Source organism: Sitophilus oryzae, unplaced genomic scaffold (genome assembly GCF_002938485.1).
Source record: "Sitophilus oryzae breed Bouriz unplaced genomic scaffold, Soryzae_2.0 scaffold_1059_pilon_pilon, whole genome shotgun sequence".
NCBI lineage: Eukaryota > Metazoa > Arthropoda > Insecta > Coleoptera > Curculionidae > Sitophilus > Sitophilus oryzae.
In genome coordinates, this window is record NW_022145681.1 from 1,254,217 (window position 1) to 1,272,746 (window position 18,530).

The 18,530-nt window shown below is 31.9% G+C and overlaps 1 protein-coding gene across 7 annotated transcripts in view; it reads right to left on the minus strand.

Moving 5' to 3' along the window:
• Positions 1 to 16,020, minus strand: part of LOC115876561 (sodium/nucleoside cotransporter 1-like) — a 35,950-nt gene extending 19,930 nt beyond the window's left edge. Inside the window, exons 1-5 of one of the 7 annotated variants that reach the window (XM_030892378.1) lie at positions 15,792 to 16,020; positions 6,567 to 6,644; positions 6,208 to 6,382; positions 3,974 to 4,151; positions 2,786 to 2,939 (exon numbers count right to left, since the gene is read on the minus strand). In XM_030892378.1, the coding sequence (XP_030748238.1) occupies positions 2,786 to 2,939; positions 3,974 to 4,151; positions 6,208 to 6,382; positions 6,567 to 6,602 (543 nt within the window). In that variant the 5' untranslated portion in view covers positions 6,603 to 6,644; positions 15,792 to 16,020. Of the gene's footprint in view, positions 1 to 2,785; positions 2,940 to 3,973; positions 4,152 to 6,207; positions 6,383 to 6,566; positions 6,645 to 6,787; positions 6,810 to 11,820; positions 11,854 to 11,946; positions 12,090 to 12,246; positions 12,464 to 13,798; positions 13,821 to 15,791 lie in introns of those variants that run through there. The other 6 variants (XM_030892404.1, XM_030892371.1, XM_030892399.1 and 3 more) reach the window with 6 other exon arrangements.
• Positions 16,021 to 18,530: the final 2,510 nt, after the last annotated feature.

An 18,530-nucleotide genomic window follows, 5' to 3' on the forward strand; every position in this document is an offset into this window, starting at 1 on the left:
ACATCTATGACGTTTTTTTACGTAAAAAGGTCTCTTGGTGAAAATCGCTAGGAGCAACTAGGAGTAATGGTTTTCGAAATATTTGGAATCGAAATTATCTAGACCTATCATCATTGACATAAATTAAACATGTTGACTAAATAGTTATTACACTGAAATCCTAAATTTGAAACGTTTTTGCGCCAAAAGTTTAACAAAAACTGTTTTATCATCATTTCTTAGAAGGAAAATTTATGATTAATTTAATAAAAACAAAACTTCCCAAATTTGTCGTTTCAGTCAAATAAGTATCTACTCAACATATACTATATGTTTATTTTTTGTCAATAATGACATGTATTGACTAATTCCATTCTAAATATCTGGAAAACGGTTGCTCGTAGCGATTTTTACCAAGAGACATTTTTACATAAAAGTCATGGAAATGTATATTTTTTTAGTCAGTGGTTTTATACAGGTACGGACGAAAAAGTTATTACTCTTCAAAACTAAAACACATTTAGATAGCGCCCTCTACAGGTAGGAGTCATATTGACATCTAAATCAAATTTCTCATGTCAAAAACCTCTAGACATCAATTTTCATCCAAATATTAACGTTACTTCAGAAATTATTTGGGAAAAATCGAAATAAAAATGAAACTTCTACACCCTGTATCTCAGAAACTAAGCATTTTAGGACATACATTTGTACAAACTTTTTACTTATTTTTATCTGCGGAATATGCTGCCGAAGTTTCCGGAATACAGTTCGACTTCCCTGTATAATTATAGTCGACTGATGCCAACAGCTGCCAGCGACTGTCAATAAAATGTAATTCGAACAGCGAGAGACCCCTTGGGCTAGTCAAATCGACGCATTGACAAATCGCATCGACAAACCGCATCAACGAATTGTGAGTATAGGATTTAATATTCAACACAATTGGATTTTATATGATTGATATTGATAAAGTTTTATTTGGTTTTAGAAGGAATATTCTATATTCTATTGTTCGATCAGAGATCAAGAGATAAAGTATAATTAATATTTTTATCAAACAATAGAAATCTGCACGTTGATATTTTATCTTTCTAGTAAGTTGGCTAATCTCTTAAATAAATTAAAAATTATGATAACAGGAAATTAAAGAGACACCTTTATCAAAAGTGAAAGCAATTTATTTACTTTCTTGTTACTTTTGTATTTTTTATATATTGTCAATAACAGCAAAAATTAAATAGTAACTATGTAAGAACAAACATAACGTCTTAAAAATTACCTGTGTTTTTAACAAAATAATAGGTTGCCCATAGTGAATAGCCGGTAACTATAAAGAATATGACAATTCTTATTATGACTTTTCTTATATGCCTATTTCTAACTTTATTATATTGTTCCTCTTGACTATAATGGTCTTTAACGGCAACTGTGTGATCTCCATTGTAAATTTCATCCTAAAATTAATACATACACATCATAAACCTTGTCGAAATTTGTAAAAACTGAGTTTAATAATAAAAGTTTATATAATTATTATTATATACAGTTTGCTAAAAAATCATGAAAACTGGTCAAAACATAAAAAAAACAAATACTTTATATTTGACGAAATTTTTTTCCGTTGTATAGGGTTCTTACTTTAATGATGTTTTTCGGTGCTGCTATTATTGATCATTATAACAGCGATATCCTTATTTTATTTGACCATGCTGCAAATCTGAAAAACATATTCAAGTAAATAATAACAATGATCATTATTCTTTCATTGTTTGTGAGTTTTTTATATCATTTAACAAAAAGAACTCAGAGTCATTTGAAAACATAAATGAATAAAAGAATTATGATTGGTAAAGAACAGACCAGCAGAGTTATTGAAAAACTGCAGTAGTAAGACATAGTTTTGGTGCAATAAACTTCTTATAAATGTAAAAATAACATTGTTGTTTTGCGTTTAACTAAAACGTTATTCTGCATATGAATACTTCAGTTTCTGAAGTGACCTGGGTGTTTTTTTTGATAATATAATGTCTTGGATTGAAAAAACTCCTGTTTTATTAATTACTATAGTAAATAAATTATTGTAGGTAAATTGTTTTTGGACTATCTAGCATATCACATCTAAAAATACTATAAATCACAGATAACATAGTATGCTATCTGTGAGAATATACACTTTTTTCCAAATATTCAATCCCAGTTTTTAATGTAGATGGATGGGGAAGTACAACTGATAAAAATACTTGCGAAAGTAAAGTAAAGATTTCAGTTAACGTCTCCTTTTTGCTGCCAGGGCTAATCTGGACGGGGCCTACTTTGTTTACGCGGAATCCGAACCGCGGTCCTCGGCCATATCATGGTCAATGGCCTACCGACTTGGCAAGTGTCTAAATCGACTCTTACTCACGAGATATCCGATCTCATCCGGCCTCGAACCGGCTTGTGTGTCAATAGATTTTACACTTTTGCCTTTTTTGGACAACAGCATGATACAGAGTTTTGAACCAGTCACCCGTCCATCCACTAGTATCGCCTTACGTCGCTTAACTTTGGTGTTCTAATGGGAACCGGTGTTTCGGCGTAGTTGGGCCGTTGCCCAGTTTATATAAAAGTTGAATTATGTTGATTGACAAAAACTTATTGAGTAACTTTTAACATCTAAATTTGAAAAAGAGGTTTCATTTGTTAATATCAAACACAAATATGAAAACAGCTTTCAAATTTTGTTGGTAAATATTAATTAAATTATAAAGAATATGAATTTAAGTAAAGAAAATATCGCCACATGTATGTGTTAATTACGAACCTTTCGATGGTTAGCTGATATAATAAATCCTAGCAGCAGAAAGGTGGCTAAACCAATGAGGGGTATTAAGCGACTTCTATTATCCTGCGTATCAAATACCAAATAACCAATTGTAGCTAATATCAATAATAAATAGCAAAATATTGGTCCATATCTAAAAACAAAATTTCATTATCAAACTTAGTGCAGAATCTTATCAAACCGTAACCGGGATGGCCCAAATTATGTGCAAAATATAACAAATTGTATGGTATTCCATATTAAGAAGAAAAAGAAAATATAAAATATTTGGTGTCATTTGTTAAAATTCAGTGATCAGATTAAAGGCCAGAACTAACTAAATATATAAAAGAATAACTTCGCGAAATATTAAAGATATGAAAAATATATTTTATTTTCATAGCAACTGTAAAAATTGCCTTATATCTATCAAAAATAGTAGATAAAATAATACTTTAACCGCAAGGGTAGATTAAATGATACTTTAACAGCGTGGACAGGTTAAAAACTTTATTTTTTCTCGCACGTTTTTTAATTGCTTCCATTTTTGAAAGTTGTTGTATTCCTTTTCATAAGTTATTCGGGATTCAAATGGAAGTAGTTTGGCTATGGCGTTTGTCGCCTCAGCCTGAATATCTGTTGGTAATTTACTTATTTCGATTTGAGCTATTTCTGGCTCCAATTCAATCAGCAATCGACACGAAAGAGAATTAAAAAATATTGACTCAAAACTGACAACTAAAGAGACAGCTTTATTTATTTGTCAAACTACATAGAAACCAACGCTAACCCAGCACAATATTTTTTCTACGCGTAATAATTCCTTGAAATAATAATTTCTGAATAATTTTTAAAACGTAACTCGCTATGGAAAAAATATTGTTTTATACAAACGACGATAAAATTGCATTACCGTCTCTCGAAATTAATTCACTCGCGATTTCATCGCTCGTGAATTAAACTTTTCGGTCGGCGATAAAATACCATTTTATCGTCTTGAATAAAAAATAGCTATTATATCCATTTTATACCATCAAGTTTTTACATACATATTTATTTTTCAATCAAAGTATTAATCGGTACACTGATATGGAGACATGTAATGAGTTTTTTGTGACCAATATCAATAATGATATTAAATATATATCTTAATTATTTTAGTTAAAGATACTATTTTTCACAGCTTACTTTATTTTGCTTAGAATTCGTACTCCAGGTATCCACAAAAATCTATTTACTGTGGGCAGTAGGAACGGCTTCAATACATAATAATATAAACTTGTGTATAGATAAAAAATATATAAAATTACAAGCAGTCCATAACCTTGCGCTGTGCTGTTCGAAAATGCATCCAAATCTAAAGGATCTGTAAAGAAATTTGAAATAATTAATAATTTTATTAAAGAAAATTTCACATTTCAAACACAAACAATTTATATCCACCATATAGGTTTCTTAAAAATATACAATAATTATAATGCAAGGAGAACAACAAATCAAATTTTGTGAGATTGCCGCACAGAAGTCTTCTACATCTTGATACAGGTGAGAGAGATAATCACTGAAGAAAATTGATATTTAGACAATTAGCTTAGCCCTATATGAACCATCTTTATATCTGTGTCTACAATAATTAAATTAAAATATTATACAAATCGTCCATTGTGTTCCTGATATTTCTTTCACAAACTCATTGGCATTTTCGAGTGGTATTTCACTTGGGTAAAAAATGTACATGCACTGCAAAAATATCATTGTACCGCCAAAATGTCAATGCGTTGACAAGCGAGTGCCAGTGACTGCGAAGAAGACTGCCTATGTCTGCTATACATACAGGGTGGTCCGAACTGTATTCCGGAATCTTCGGCAGCATATTTTGCAGATAAAAATAAGTAAAAAAGTTCGTATAAATGTATGACCTAAAATGCTCAGTTTCGGAGATACAGGGTGTAGAAGTTTCATTTTTATTTCGATTTTTTTCAAATAATTTCTGAAGTAACGTTAATATTTGGATGAAAATTACTGTCTGGGAGTTTATTTACATGAGAACTTTGACGTCAATATGACTCCTACTTGTAGAGGGCGCCATCTACATATTTTTTAACTGGTTTGAAGGGTAATAACTTTTCGTCAGTACCTGTATAAAACTGCTGAGGAAAAAAATATACATCTATGACGTTTTTTACGTAAAAAGGTCTCTCGGTGAAAATCGCTAGGAGCAACTAGGAGTAATGATTTTCGAAATATTTGGAATCGAAATTATCTAGACCTATCATCATTGACATAAATTAAACATGTTGACTAAATAGTTATTAGACTGAAATCCTAAATTTGAAACGTTTTTGCGCCAAAAACTGTTTTATCATCATTTCTTCGAAGGAAAATTTATGATTAATTTAAAAAAAAAACTTTCCAAATTTATCGTTACAGTCAAATAAGTATCTACTCAACATATACTATATGTTTATTTTTTGTCAATAATGACATGTATTGACTAATTCCATTCTAAATATCTTGAAAACGGTTGCTCATAGCGACTTTTACCAAGATACATTTTTTACGTAAAAAATCACGGAAATGTATATTTTTTCACTTAGTAGTTTTATACAGGTACGGACGAAAAGTTATTACTCTTCAAAACAGTTAAAACACATTTAGATGGCGCCCTCTACAGGTAGGAGTCATATTGACATCTAAATCAAATTTCTCATGTTAAAAAACCTCTAAATATCAATTTTCATCGAAATATTAACATTACTTCAGAAATTATTTGGGAAAAATCGAAATAAAAATGAAACTTCTACACCCTGTATCTCAGAAACTAAGCATTTTAGGACATACATTTGTACAAACTTTTTTACTTATTTTTAACTGCGGAATATGCTGCCGAAGTTTCCGGAATACAGTTCGGACTTCCCTGTATAATTATAGTCGACTGATGCCAACAGCTGCCAGCGACTGTCAATAAAATGTAATTCGAACAGCGAGACACCCCTTGGGCTAGTCAAATCGACGCATTGACAAATCGCATCGACAAACCGCATCAACGAATTGTGAGTATAGGATTTAATATTCAACACAATTGGATTTTATATTATTGATATTGATAAAGTTTTATTTGGTTTTAGAAGGAATATTCTATATTCTATTGTTCGATCAGAGATCAAGAGATAAAGTATAATTAATATTTTTATCAAACAATAGAAATCTGCACGTTGATATTTTATCTTTCTAGTAAGTTGGCTAATCTCTTAAATAAATTAAAAATTATGATAACAGGAAATTAAAGAGACACCTTTATCAAAAAGTGAAAGCAATTTATTTACTTTCTTGTTACTTTTTGTATTTTTTTATATATTGTCAATAACAGCAAAAATTAAATAGTAACTATGTAAGAACAAACATAACGTCTTAAAAATTACCTGTGTTTTTAACAAAATAATAGGTTGCCCATAGTGAATAGCCGGTAACTATAAGGAATATGACAATTCTTATTATGACTTTTCTTATATGCCTATTTCTAACTTTATTATATTGTTCCTCTTGACTATAATGGTCCTTAACGGCAACTGTGTGATCTCCATTGTAAATTTCATCCTAAAATTAATACATACACATCATAAACCTTGTCGAAATTTGTAAAAAACTGAGTTTAATAATAAAAGTTTATATAATTATTATTATATACAGTTTGCTAAAAAATCATGAAAACTGGTCAAAACATAAAAAAACAAATACTTTATATTTGACGATTTTTTTTTCCGTTGTATAGGGTTCTTACTTTAATGATGTTTTCGGTGCTGCTATTATTGATCATTATGACAGCGATATCCTTCTTTTATTTGACCATGCTGCAAATCTGAAAAACATATTCAAGTAAATAATAACAATGATCATTATTCTTTCATTGTTTGTGAGTTTTTTATATCATTTAACAAAAAAGAACTCAGAGTCATTTGAAAACATAAAAGAATAAAGAATTATGATTGGTAAAGAACAGACCAGCAGAGTTATTGAAAAACTGCAGTAGTAAGACATAGTTTTGGTGCAATAAACTTCTTATAAATGTAAAAATAACATTGTTGTTTTGCGTTTAACTAAAACGTTATTCTGCATATGAATACTTCAGTTTCTGAAGTGACCTGGGTGTTTTTTTTGATTATATAATGTCTTGGATTGAAAAAACTCCTGTTTTATTAATTTATAGTAAATAAATTATTGTAGGTAAATTGTTTTTGGACTATCTAGCATATCACATCTAAAAATACTATAAATCACTGATAACATAGTATGCTATCTGTGAGAATATACACTTTTCCCAAATATTCAATCCCAGTTTTTAATGTAGATGGATGGGGAAGTACAACTGATAAAAATACTTGCGAAACTAAAGGTTTTCTTTAATTTAGATAGTAAAAATTACTCCTACTTGTAGGGGGGCCACCTACACTCTTTTTAACTGTTTTGAAGAGTAACAACTTTTCGGCCGTCCCTGTATTACACTACTGAGTAAAAAAATATACATTTGTGCCTTTTTTACATATGCATATACATGTGTGCCTTTTAAATGTCTCTTTGTAAAAATCGCTACGAGGATCGTGTTCTCGAGATATTTGGATTTTTAATAATCAATACATGTAATTAACAAATTAAAAAATTTGCGCCGGGAGGCACGTATAGCCGCCCATACTAAAATATGTTAATAAAAAGTTGGTAGGCAGTTCTTTTAGTTTCAAAGTAAAGGAATTTTTCCAATTTTTTTTATCTCAAAAACTGCGACTTTGACTGATTTTGATGTTATTACAAATTTTGTTGCAAATATTATTCCTAATCTTAAATTGGAAACTGCGTTTCGCTGGCTACTGAAATTTTTTAGTTATGATTTTTTAAAATTTTAACCCCCTCCCATATCCCCTTACCAACCCCCTCCCCCCCCACCAAAAATTACGAAATTTCCAAAAAATTGACAGTTAGGTATTAAAGTATTTTTGTGCCACTTTTGGTATCAGAAAGTTTTTAGCGGTTATTAATTTACTCAAATATCTACCTACGGAACATGTTAACTTTTTGTCAGACAGACAGACAAACAGACACCATGAAAATATTTTGTATTTAGGTCATTTATGACCCAAATAACTCATTTTGAGTGAAATTAAAAAAACTTTTTTTTGTCGATCTTAATAGCTTACCATACCTGTTGGTATGGTCGGCTAAAAATTAAAGATTTTTACTAGAAAGATATCTGACTGAACTAATCGTAAGATGTATCTTGGGAAAAATTTCAACAAATAACTATTATAGAGATGTACGGATTTGAAATAATCAATGCATGTCAATTTTTTAAATGGCAAAAATTTTGAGAAATTTATGATAACATGGTTTCGGTAGAACCTTTAGCATTAACTCGTTGTAACAAAAATGGGATTTTTCAAAAATTACGAAATTTCGAAAAAATTGACAGTTAGGTATTAAAACAGCTTCTGTTGAACTTTTGGTATCAGAAAGTTTCGAAAATTATTAATTTACTCAAATATCTACCTACTGAACATGTTAACTTTTTGTCATTGATGGCATGTATTGATTGTTAAGAAACCAAAAAATATCTCTTGAAAACGGTTACTAGCAGCGATTTTTATCAAGAGACATTTTTTACGCAAAATAAGGCGGAAATGTATATTTTTTCACACGGTAGTGTATTACGTAAGGACGGATAAAAAGTTGTTACTCTTCAAAACAGTAAAAAATGTAGGTGGCGCCCCCTACAAGTCGTATCGTATATACCCCCCTTCGAGTACCCGTATATACCCCCCCTACAAGTCGTATCGTATCGTATATACCCCCTACAAGTATATCGTATAGTCGTAGTCGTATTCATATCGAAATAAAATTTACCATGTTAAAAACCCCCAGATACCGAGAGTCTAAAAATTATTTAAAAAAATCGAAATAGATATGAAGCTTCTACACCCTGTATCTCTGAAACGAAGCATTGTAGGACATAACTTTTTAATTATATTTATGTGCGAAATATGCTGTCGAAGTTTCCGGAATACAGTTCGGACCACCCTGTATATGCAATTTCAATTTCAATTTATATATATAAAATACCTCTAAAAGCTTAAAAGGCTCATGGCTTGATTGGTTATCTTTCTCCATTTGTTTCTGTCTTTCGCCTTTATTCTCCACCCATCCACTCTTATCCTTCTCAAGTCCTCTTCTACGTCCTTTTTCCATCTTATTCTCGGTCTACCCCTCCTTCTCTTTCCACCTATTTCACGTTTCATTATCATACTAGGAATTCTTGCTTCTGCCATTCTTTCAATGTGTCCCAGCCATCTCAGTCTTTGTGCTCTAGCTACTCCCGTTATCCTCGGTGCCCGATATAGTTGCTTTACTTCTTCATTTGTTCTTCTGGTCCATATGTTGTCTATCTTCTTTCCTCCAAAAATCTTCCTCAGTATTTTTCTTTCCCAAATCTCTAGCCTCGAACTTTCTGTTGCATTGAACGTCCACGTTTCACATGCATACAGCACTATTGGTCTTATCATTGTTTGGTACATTCTGATTTTTAAACTTCTAGAAATGTTCTTACTCTTAATAATTTTCTGTAATGCGCTGACACATCTATTTCCTGCTATTATTCTTGGCATAATTTCTTGAGTTACATTTGGATTCCTTAGAAATACTGCTCCCAGATATGTGAATGTATCTATTTTCTCAAACTTGTATCGTTTACCTCTCTCAGACTTCAATTGTAGACATTCCTTCTCAAAATCTCTATCTGACCACTCCATAAATTTCGTTTTCATCTCATTAAACACTAAGCCTACTTTTTGCGCTTGATTTTCTAGTCCTTTGGTCACCGATATCAGCTCTTTCCGATCTCTTGCTAAGATGACCAAATCATCGGTAAAGGCCAAGCATTGGTGTCTTTTTGTATACAGAAGGCCCTCTCTGTTGATTCCCGCGTCTTTTATAATTTGTTCTAATACTACACTAAACAGTACTGGAGATAGTGGATCCCCCTGTCTTAATCCGTCCCTGATTATAAATTTTTCCATTGTTTTCTTGTTTACTTTGACTTCATTTACTGTCTCTTGGAGTGTCAATTTTATCATCTTGGTCAGTTTCTTGCTAACCCCTAATTCTGTCAATGCTCTAAACACCTCCGTCCTTTTAACTTTGTCATATGCCTGCTGAAAGTCGATAAACAGGAGCATTGTCTGTTTTCCGTATTCATAACTCACCGCTTGTATTTCTCTAAGGGTAAATATTTGGTCAATGGTACTTTTTCCTTTCCTAAATCCACATTGGTACTCTCCAATTTTTTCATCAACCTCTTTCACTAACATTTCTTTTATATATGTTGCCAGTACTTTATAGACCATATATACGCCACTCTTTCGGTATTTCTTCTTTCTCCCATACGTCTTTCAGTAGTTCCTGGATGTGTTCTATCAACTTGGACCCTCCATACTTAAATACCTCAGCCGGCATGTGATTATTTCCGGGACTTTTGTCATTCTTTAAGTTCTGGATAATTCTTTGTACACTTTCATAATTCGGTGGGAGCACCTATTTATTCTGATGCTCTATATTTATTTCATCCTCCCCCTGCTTGTCTCGAGTATCGTCGCTTTCATTTAATAGTTCTTCAAAACATTCTTTCCATCTATTCAAAACATCCTCCTCAGTTGATATTATTTGTCCTTCTTTGTCTTTAATATATAGTGTCCTACCTTGGTATCCCTTTCTTTCATTCCTCAGTCCCAAATATAAATTTTTAATTTGCCTTGATTTATACTGCTCTTCTATTTTCATTAAGTTTTCCTCATAAAACTTCTTCTTTTTTTTTCTTAATATGTTTTTAGTTCTTCTTCTTTGTTTTGCGTATTCTATTCTGGTTTGTTGTGTTTCTTTTTATAACATCTGTAACCTTAGTTTATTTCTAACTTCTAACTCCATTTTACATTCTTCATCAAACCATTGTTTTGATTTGGTTTTTGATTGACTTTCCTTCAATTGTCTCTTCGTCTAAGCTTTTACCGAATTCTTGGTTAATCATATTTTCATACTTGCTTTTTTCCTCTCTTTGGTTTAATCTCGGAATAAAATCCTCTCTTTGCTTTTTGTTTATCTGGTTTCTCATCTCTGGTATGATCTGCTTCACGTGGATACCCACCATGAAGTGGTCTGAATCTGCATCAGGGCCTCTGTACGATCTCACTTTTGTAATGCATTTTTCTTCCAATTTGTCAATTGCATGATCTATTTGGTTAGTTGTTACTCCATCTGCTGCAGTGATGGCATGTGCTCTTGATGGCATGTATTGATTATTAAGAAACCAAAAAATATCGGTTACTAGCAGCGATTTTTACCAAGAGACATTTTTTACGTAAAATAAGGCGTAAATGTATATTTTTTCACTCGGTAGTGTAATACGTAAGGACGGATAAAAAGTTATTACTCTTCAAAACAGTAAAAAATGTAGGTGGCGCCCCCTACAAGTAGGAGTCGTATTCATATCAAAATAAGATTTATCATATTAAAAACCCCCAGATACCAACAGTTTAAAAATTATCTAAAAAAATCGAAATAGATATGAAGCTTCTACACCCTGTATCTCTGAAACGAAGCATTGTAGGACATAACTATTTAATTATATTAATGTGCGAAATATACTGTCGAAGTTTCCGGAATACAGTTCGGACCACCTTGTATATGCAATTTCAGTTTCAATTATTCGTTCGATTAATCATATAGAAATACTACAATGAGTGTTAATTTAAAGCTATTTCATTTAGAAAAATTACAAGTAGTAAAACATGTGCGGCTAAAATTAATTCAATACAATATCAATGGAACACGCTTTCATCACGCTAAGAAAAAAAAGTAATGACACTTAAAACACAAACTAATTAAGTGAATATGAAACTCACAAAAAAACATAAAAAAAATCCAATTCAATTTAACAAATGAGACGAAATTTAGGGTATAATATATTCAAATACACTAACAATGAAACTGGTTCTTACCACATTAACGAAAGATTAAACATCATATAATTAGTTAATTATAAATTATCACCTGGCATTATATACCAATTAATTTATTTACATACATGCTTACTTAAAGAATGAGTGTTATAGACATATACGTACTATTTCATAGAAAGAGCCAATCACTACTTCAAATAGTGAACATCTTTTTGAATTAATTTGCAAATATGGATTTGATATTCACCGGATATGAATTAGAAATTTAAGATGAATTACAATATTAAAGTATTAGTTAGTATTAATAAATAAGTTAAACGCAAATATTCTAAACAGAATAAACCATAAGAAATGAGATTCCTATATTTTTAACAAATAATATTAGAAGTATTATCTTTATTTTTATAGAAGCAATAAATGAGATAAGAGTTTTGTTCGTATCATTCATTATTATTATTAACATACCTCTCAATTCATCTATTCCGGGTGTAATAAAATTAATTGACAGTGTTTTACTAATATTCGTATTAATATACAACTCACAAGAAAACTTAACACAGACACTTCCTAACCTTTTAAATGACAAATTTTGACTAAAATTCTTTTAGTTCCGCTAGGATGATTAATTAAGATAGTAAAATTTTATTTCATTATTGTTATATGCAATATAAACAGACTGGTAAAATTTTCTCTTTGTCTCAGGATTTAAAAAGCAATTTGATTCGATCATCTTTTTTATCTGAGAAATTTTAGATAAAATGGAGATAGGTATATTCTGTAATATTTTTACTATTGGGGAATTCTAATATTAATAATATATATTATACGGGGTGGTTCGAAATCAGTATTTGGGAAACTTCGTCAAAACATACTATTGATAAAAATAGGTAAAAAAGTTTGTGCAAATGTATCATTAGATGAAAATTAGAGTCATTGCGTGTATTTTGACATGGTTAATTTGATTTTGATGTCAATATGACACCTACTTCTAGGGAGCGCCACCTACATGTTTTTGAACTATTTTGTATTTGAACTGAGAATCGCTACGAGCAACCGTTTTTAAGATAGATATATACAGGGTGAGTCTTAAATAAGTGCAAATATTTTCAGGGCTGGTAGATCTCGATAAAAGAAACATATTTTCTCTTTACCATTTTTCAAATAAGTTCAAATTAACCGAGTTATTTAAGTTTGAAAATTAAAATGAAAATTGTTTTTTTTTGGGAAAATTTTGAGAGCCACAGGATTTTTTCTGTATTTGCATCCCTTTTACGGCCGTAACCATAGAGTAACGCTGTAACTATGGTAATATCAGAGATTAAGAAATTATACCGTGGGAAAATTTGCGGTGAACAGGCAGTTCTAAAAAGTTTTGGAAAAATATACCAGGAAATTTAAAAGAAAATGCCCGATTTTCAACATCTTTTTTTGCAAAAAAAAACTCATAGACATGTTCCTGGGGTCGAAATATACCACCCCTGAAAATATTTGCACTTATTTAAGACTCACCCTGTATAGGATGAAAATTGTCGACTACATAGTTATTTGAGTGAAATTAAAAACTTTTAATTTTTTTTAAGCAATCATAATTTTTTCTAGAAAAAAACTATAATAAAACAGTTTCTGTTAACCTTTTTTGACTAGAATTCAGTTTAATACCTATCTATCTAGTAAATATATGCAATTTTCGTCAATAATGAGTTGTATTGATTATTTCGTTTCCAAATATCCTGAGAAATATTACTCGTAGCGCTTTTTACCAAGAGAACTTTTTAAGCAAAAAACGGCGGAAATGTATATTTTCTCACTCAGTACTTTAATACAGGTACGGACGGACAAGTTACTCTTCAAAACACTTCAAAAATAGGTACGTGGCTCCACCTATCACTAGGAGTCATAATCATATTGAAATCAAATTTTTATGACAATAACACCCAGACACCAATTTTTATCCAAATATCGAGCTAAACTAAGGAAATTATTTGGAAAAATTGAAATAAGAATTTAATTTCTATACCTTGTATCTCCGAAACTAAGCATTTTAGGGCATACATTTGTACGAACTTTTCTTCTTATTTTTACTTACAATTCGGACCGCCCTGTATAAAAGAAAAAAATATTTTTTATTAGTTGATTTATGCTAATAATCTATAGTACGAGAGCTAGCAACGTCGAAAATACAAGTATTTTAAGACGTTTGGTTCTTTGATATATCTTTTACTATGCTCTCTAGAACAGCATGCGGCCCGTCTGGCTGTCGGTAAACATTCCCCACTGCGCAAGCGCATTGAAAGAAGATCCTATATTTTTATTAGTCCTTTAAATTGTAGTATTGAATATAAATCGAACATGTCTCCATAGCGCAGTGTGCACAGTTTACGATCACGAACCGAGGATTCAGAGTTCGAATCCGGGTCAGGGAAACGACTTTTATATTTTATTTTCGTTTATATATAGTAAAGTATTAAATATTTTTTTTGAATCACCAGAATTATTTAATACTTTACTATCAGAATATAAACGAAAATAAAATAAAAAAGCCTTTGTCCTGACCCGGATTCGAACTCTCAACACTCGGTTCGTAGTCGGAAACTCTACGCACTGCGATATGGAGACATGTTCGATTTATATTCAATACTAGAATTTATAGGACTAAATTAAAGAAAAATATATAGGACCTTCTTCTGATGCGCAGTAGTGAACGCAATGGGTATCGGCAGCCAGAGGGGCCGCATGCTGTTCCAGAGAGCATAGTTAAAGATATATCAAAGAGCCAGACGTCTTAAAATACTTTCTTGAAAACGTTGCTAGCTCTTAGGCAGGGCGCCCACCAAAGTGTCGTGATGCGTAGCATATGATATGGCGCGTGCAGCATGACCACGACGTAAGTAGCGTGGCTCAGTAGACACCCACTTAAATGGTAAAAGTTAGCAGAAGCACAGTCAAAAACCAACAGTTGGCATTTGATGCATTTGTATAGTTTCTCGCCATTATGAGTAAATAATGTCGTCCTCAGATGAAAATGCCTTAGCCATAGTAAATTTAATTAATATTAATAAAAAACGGACTAAACGTAGGCGTTGGATACATCCGTATTGGAAATCTATGCAGTCATATCGCGGATTTAATGTATTTAAAGAATTGCATCAATATCCAGACAAATTTCAGTCTTTCTATAGGATGAAACAAACTTTACAGTCTTCTGATGTGACAAGAATTAGAACATGTTCTATTTTTAATGCAGTCGCATGACATGCCACGTGTCACGACATGCGCGTTGCTCGCTTTGTCACTTTGGTGTATTCCTGTTTATTTGTTTACGTTGGTTCAGTTTGATGTAGCATGCCAGATGCATGCCACTTGCTAGATCATACGCCATGTTATAAACCACGTTACTTCGGTGGGCGCCCTGCATTAGACTACTATTTGTGAACTATTTTTAATTTGTTTGAAATAGCAAGAAATGGGGACTGGAGCTAAACAAGAAGAAGACAAGATACATGCGTGTTAGTTGTCTTCGCGATCGGGAATTTGTTGAAATGTTATCCGAATTTGATATGTTTCTTATTATGCTGGTATAGGTACACCTACGGCAACTTTTGCGCGGTATATCAAGCGCAAATTTTATTTTTGAGATTTTTCGATCCACCCTAATGTTTATGACCCAACAAAACTGCAATTGTTTCCCCATCTAACAGACTCTCTATCTCCAGTAGTTTCCGAGATACCCATAGAGAACATCGTGGGAAACTCACCCTGTATATACGTATATTAATTTTACGGCAATCATAATAAAAAAATACTTTAAGTTAAATTTACAACTCTAAATAAATTTTTCAAAAATTAAAAATAATACTTATACTGTAATATGAGAAATGTAAACTTGTAAAAGAGCGACGGGCGGCGTTTATTATTACATTTTTAGTGACTATTGGCGGCACACTTGCTTAATTACACACTTGCCATAAAATCGCTATTTCACTCCAATAAATATTACACACAAATCTTACCTAAACATTCCAATTGCATGAAAATATTATTCACCATACAGCTATAGTTGCTATGTTTATTTGAAGGTTACATCCAACGACGATTACCTTAATTTTTTTTTACACGATCGGTTTTTAATTTTCGAATTCAATTAATGCACACGGCAATTTTACGGGCGTGTGAACGTACACTTCGATAACAATGATTGAACTAGCATCACTGAAAACCTGTTATAGACTGGGATTCCTATAGTGTCAGATTTAAAATCGATAGTAACTAGATCTTTTAATTATTAAATATAGGTTTTCCCAATAATCCGTGGACATAGAACTACTAGGTGTGTATTTTTGGAGCCAAAATAAGTTCATTGGACACAGGGGACACACTTTACCTCTATACAAAAGTGCTTTGTTTGTCCGTTAGATGGCATCAATCAAAAATAAACCCGAATATTAATTCATTTAATATTAATCATTTTTTTAAGCTTTTTATGAAGCTTTTTGTCAGATATAATTTCTGATACTAACATAAATTTTAATATTTTTCGCCAACTAAATTATTAGAGCATAAATTCGGGCGGCCACTGCGAGCGAAACTAAACTAAGCCAAGCGAAGATAAGATTTGTAAAAATCAGCTCACATACGTTTAAATGCATCAGCGGCCACTTGAGCGAAACTAAACGAAAATATATGAACGAAGATTTAGTTTCGCTCGTTTTAGTTCGTGACAGGTTTCAGCGAATTTTTCGTAGCAATTAATTTTATGATAGCAGAGACACAATACGAAAACGCAGCTTAATTAGCTGACTACTAAGCAAAAATTGTTCCCAATGGCCGATAAAGCTTATTTTCGTTTAGTTACCGTTTCTTTCTATATTATTAGATTAGTTTAGTTTCACTCGCAGTGGCTGCCTGCCTTAAAAGCGGGCGGCCACTGCGAGCGAATCTAAACTAAGCCAAGCGAAGATAAGATTTGTAAAAATCCGCTCCCATACTTTTAAATGCATCAGCGGCTAATTGAGCGCAACTAAACAAAAATATATGAACGAAGATTTAAATCGTAGTTTAGTTTCGCTCGTTTTAGTTCGTGACAGGTTCCAGCGAATTTTTCGTTATTCGTTCTGTGACAGCAGAGATACAATACGAAAACGCAGCTAACTTAGCTGACTAATGAGCCTTACAGTGGCCGCCTTTAAGGCAGGTGGCCACTGCGAGCGAAACTAAACTAAGCTAAGATTATAAAAACAAACGGTAACTAAACGAAAATAAGTTTCATCGGCCACTGGGAACGATTTTCGCTCAGTAGTCAGCTAAGTTAGCTGCGTTTTCGAATTGTATCTCTGCTATCATAGAACTAATCGCTGCGAAAAATTCGCTGGAGCCTGTCACGAACTAAAACGAGCGAAACTAAACTACGATTTGAATCGTCGGTTAATATATTTTCGTTTAGTTTCGCTCAAGTGGCCGCTGATGCATTTAAAAGTATGGGAGCTGATTTTTACAAATCTTATCTTCGCTTGGCTTAGTTTAGTTTCGCTCGCAGTGGCCGCCTGCCTTAATAGATTTTATGCGCCTCCAGAGATCGGTGTGACAAAAAAACATTTTTTATAATCAGCTTTGGAAAAATAATTTTTTTCTGCAAAAATATACACGGTGACGTTTTTTACGAGAAACAAAAAATGTAGTAAAAACTACCGGGACCATTCTACAAAAAGAAATTTAGACTTCGGTGGGGTTGGAAAATATTTATACTAAAATTTATGTAGGGGTGGGGGTAGTTTTCATCCCTCCCGTACTTTTTCTTGATTTTTGCGAATTTTAAATGTTAGAACAACTTAGCAAAACATATACACGACCAAATTCTCATTCCGATCGGAATAACGGTTTTAAATATCTGAAAAAATGTGTTTTATTTTTTAAAGTTTAATGCCGTCTAGCGGACAAACTAAGCACTTTTGTATAGAGGTAAAGTGTGTCCAATGAACTGCGGATAAACGAAGCACTTTTGTATAGAAGTACAGTGTGTCCAATGAACTTATTTTAACTCCAAAACTACGTAGTAGTTCTATGTCCACGCAATATTGGGACACCATATATATCTACAATGGTTATTTTTGGAAAGGCAACTTTCACGATCATGATCGAGTATTGTGAATATTTAATTTGGTATTTGGACTGGTTGGTAAAATTTGGATCACTGAATTTTATTAAATAATTATGACTTGTTGTATAGACAACGTGTTATTTGATGATAAAAATAGATCTTACTAAGAAACATTCAATATTTCAATTGATCTATATTAACTTTAAATTAGATGTAATAAACTAAAATATACAGGGTGGCACCTCTCATACGACGCGAGGGTTCCAGAGAGAATGCTAATTTGTATTGAAATTAAATTTTGTGAGCAGAAGAGCATTTTTAAAAAATATAAAGAGTTTTACAGGGTGTGCCCAAAAAAAGTTACACATCAAAGTTGTGTTTTTCTTAATGGAATAACACCCTATACAGTATATCCCCGGATTGTCTTTACATGAGGATTTTTTTTATTATTGACATTTTGAGAAAAATGTATTCTTCATAAAAAAATTTGCTTGTTCTAAAATGGTTAATCCCGTTTATACTTTTCCACACGTCTATACCGTTTTAGAGAAAATTAAAAAAAAGTAAAAATATAGTTGATTTTTTTTAAGTTCTAAAAATTAAAACGCGTTTCTATGGTAATATAATTTCGATTTCTCTCTCTTTGACAGATGGT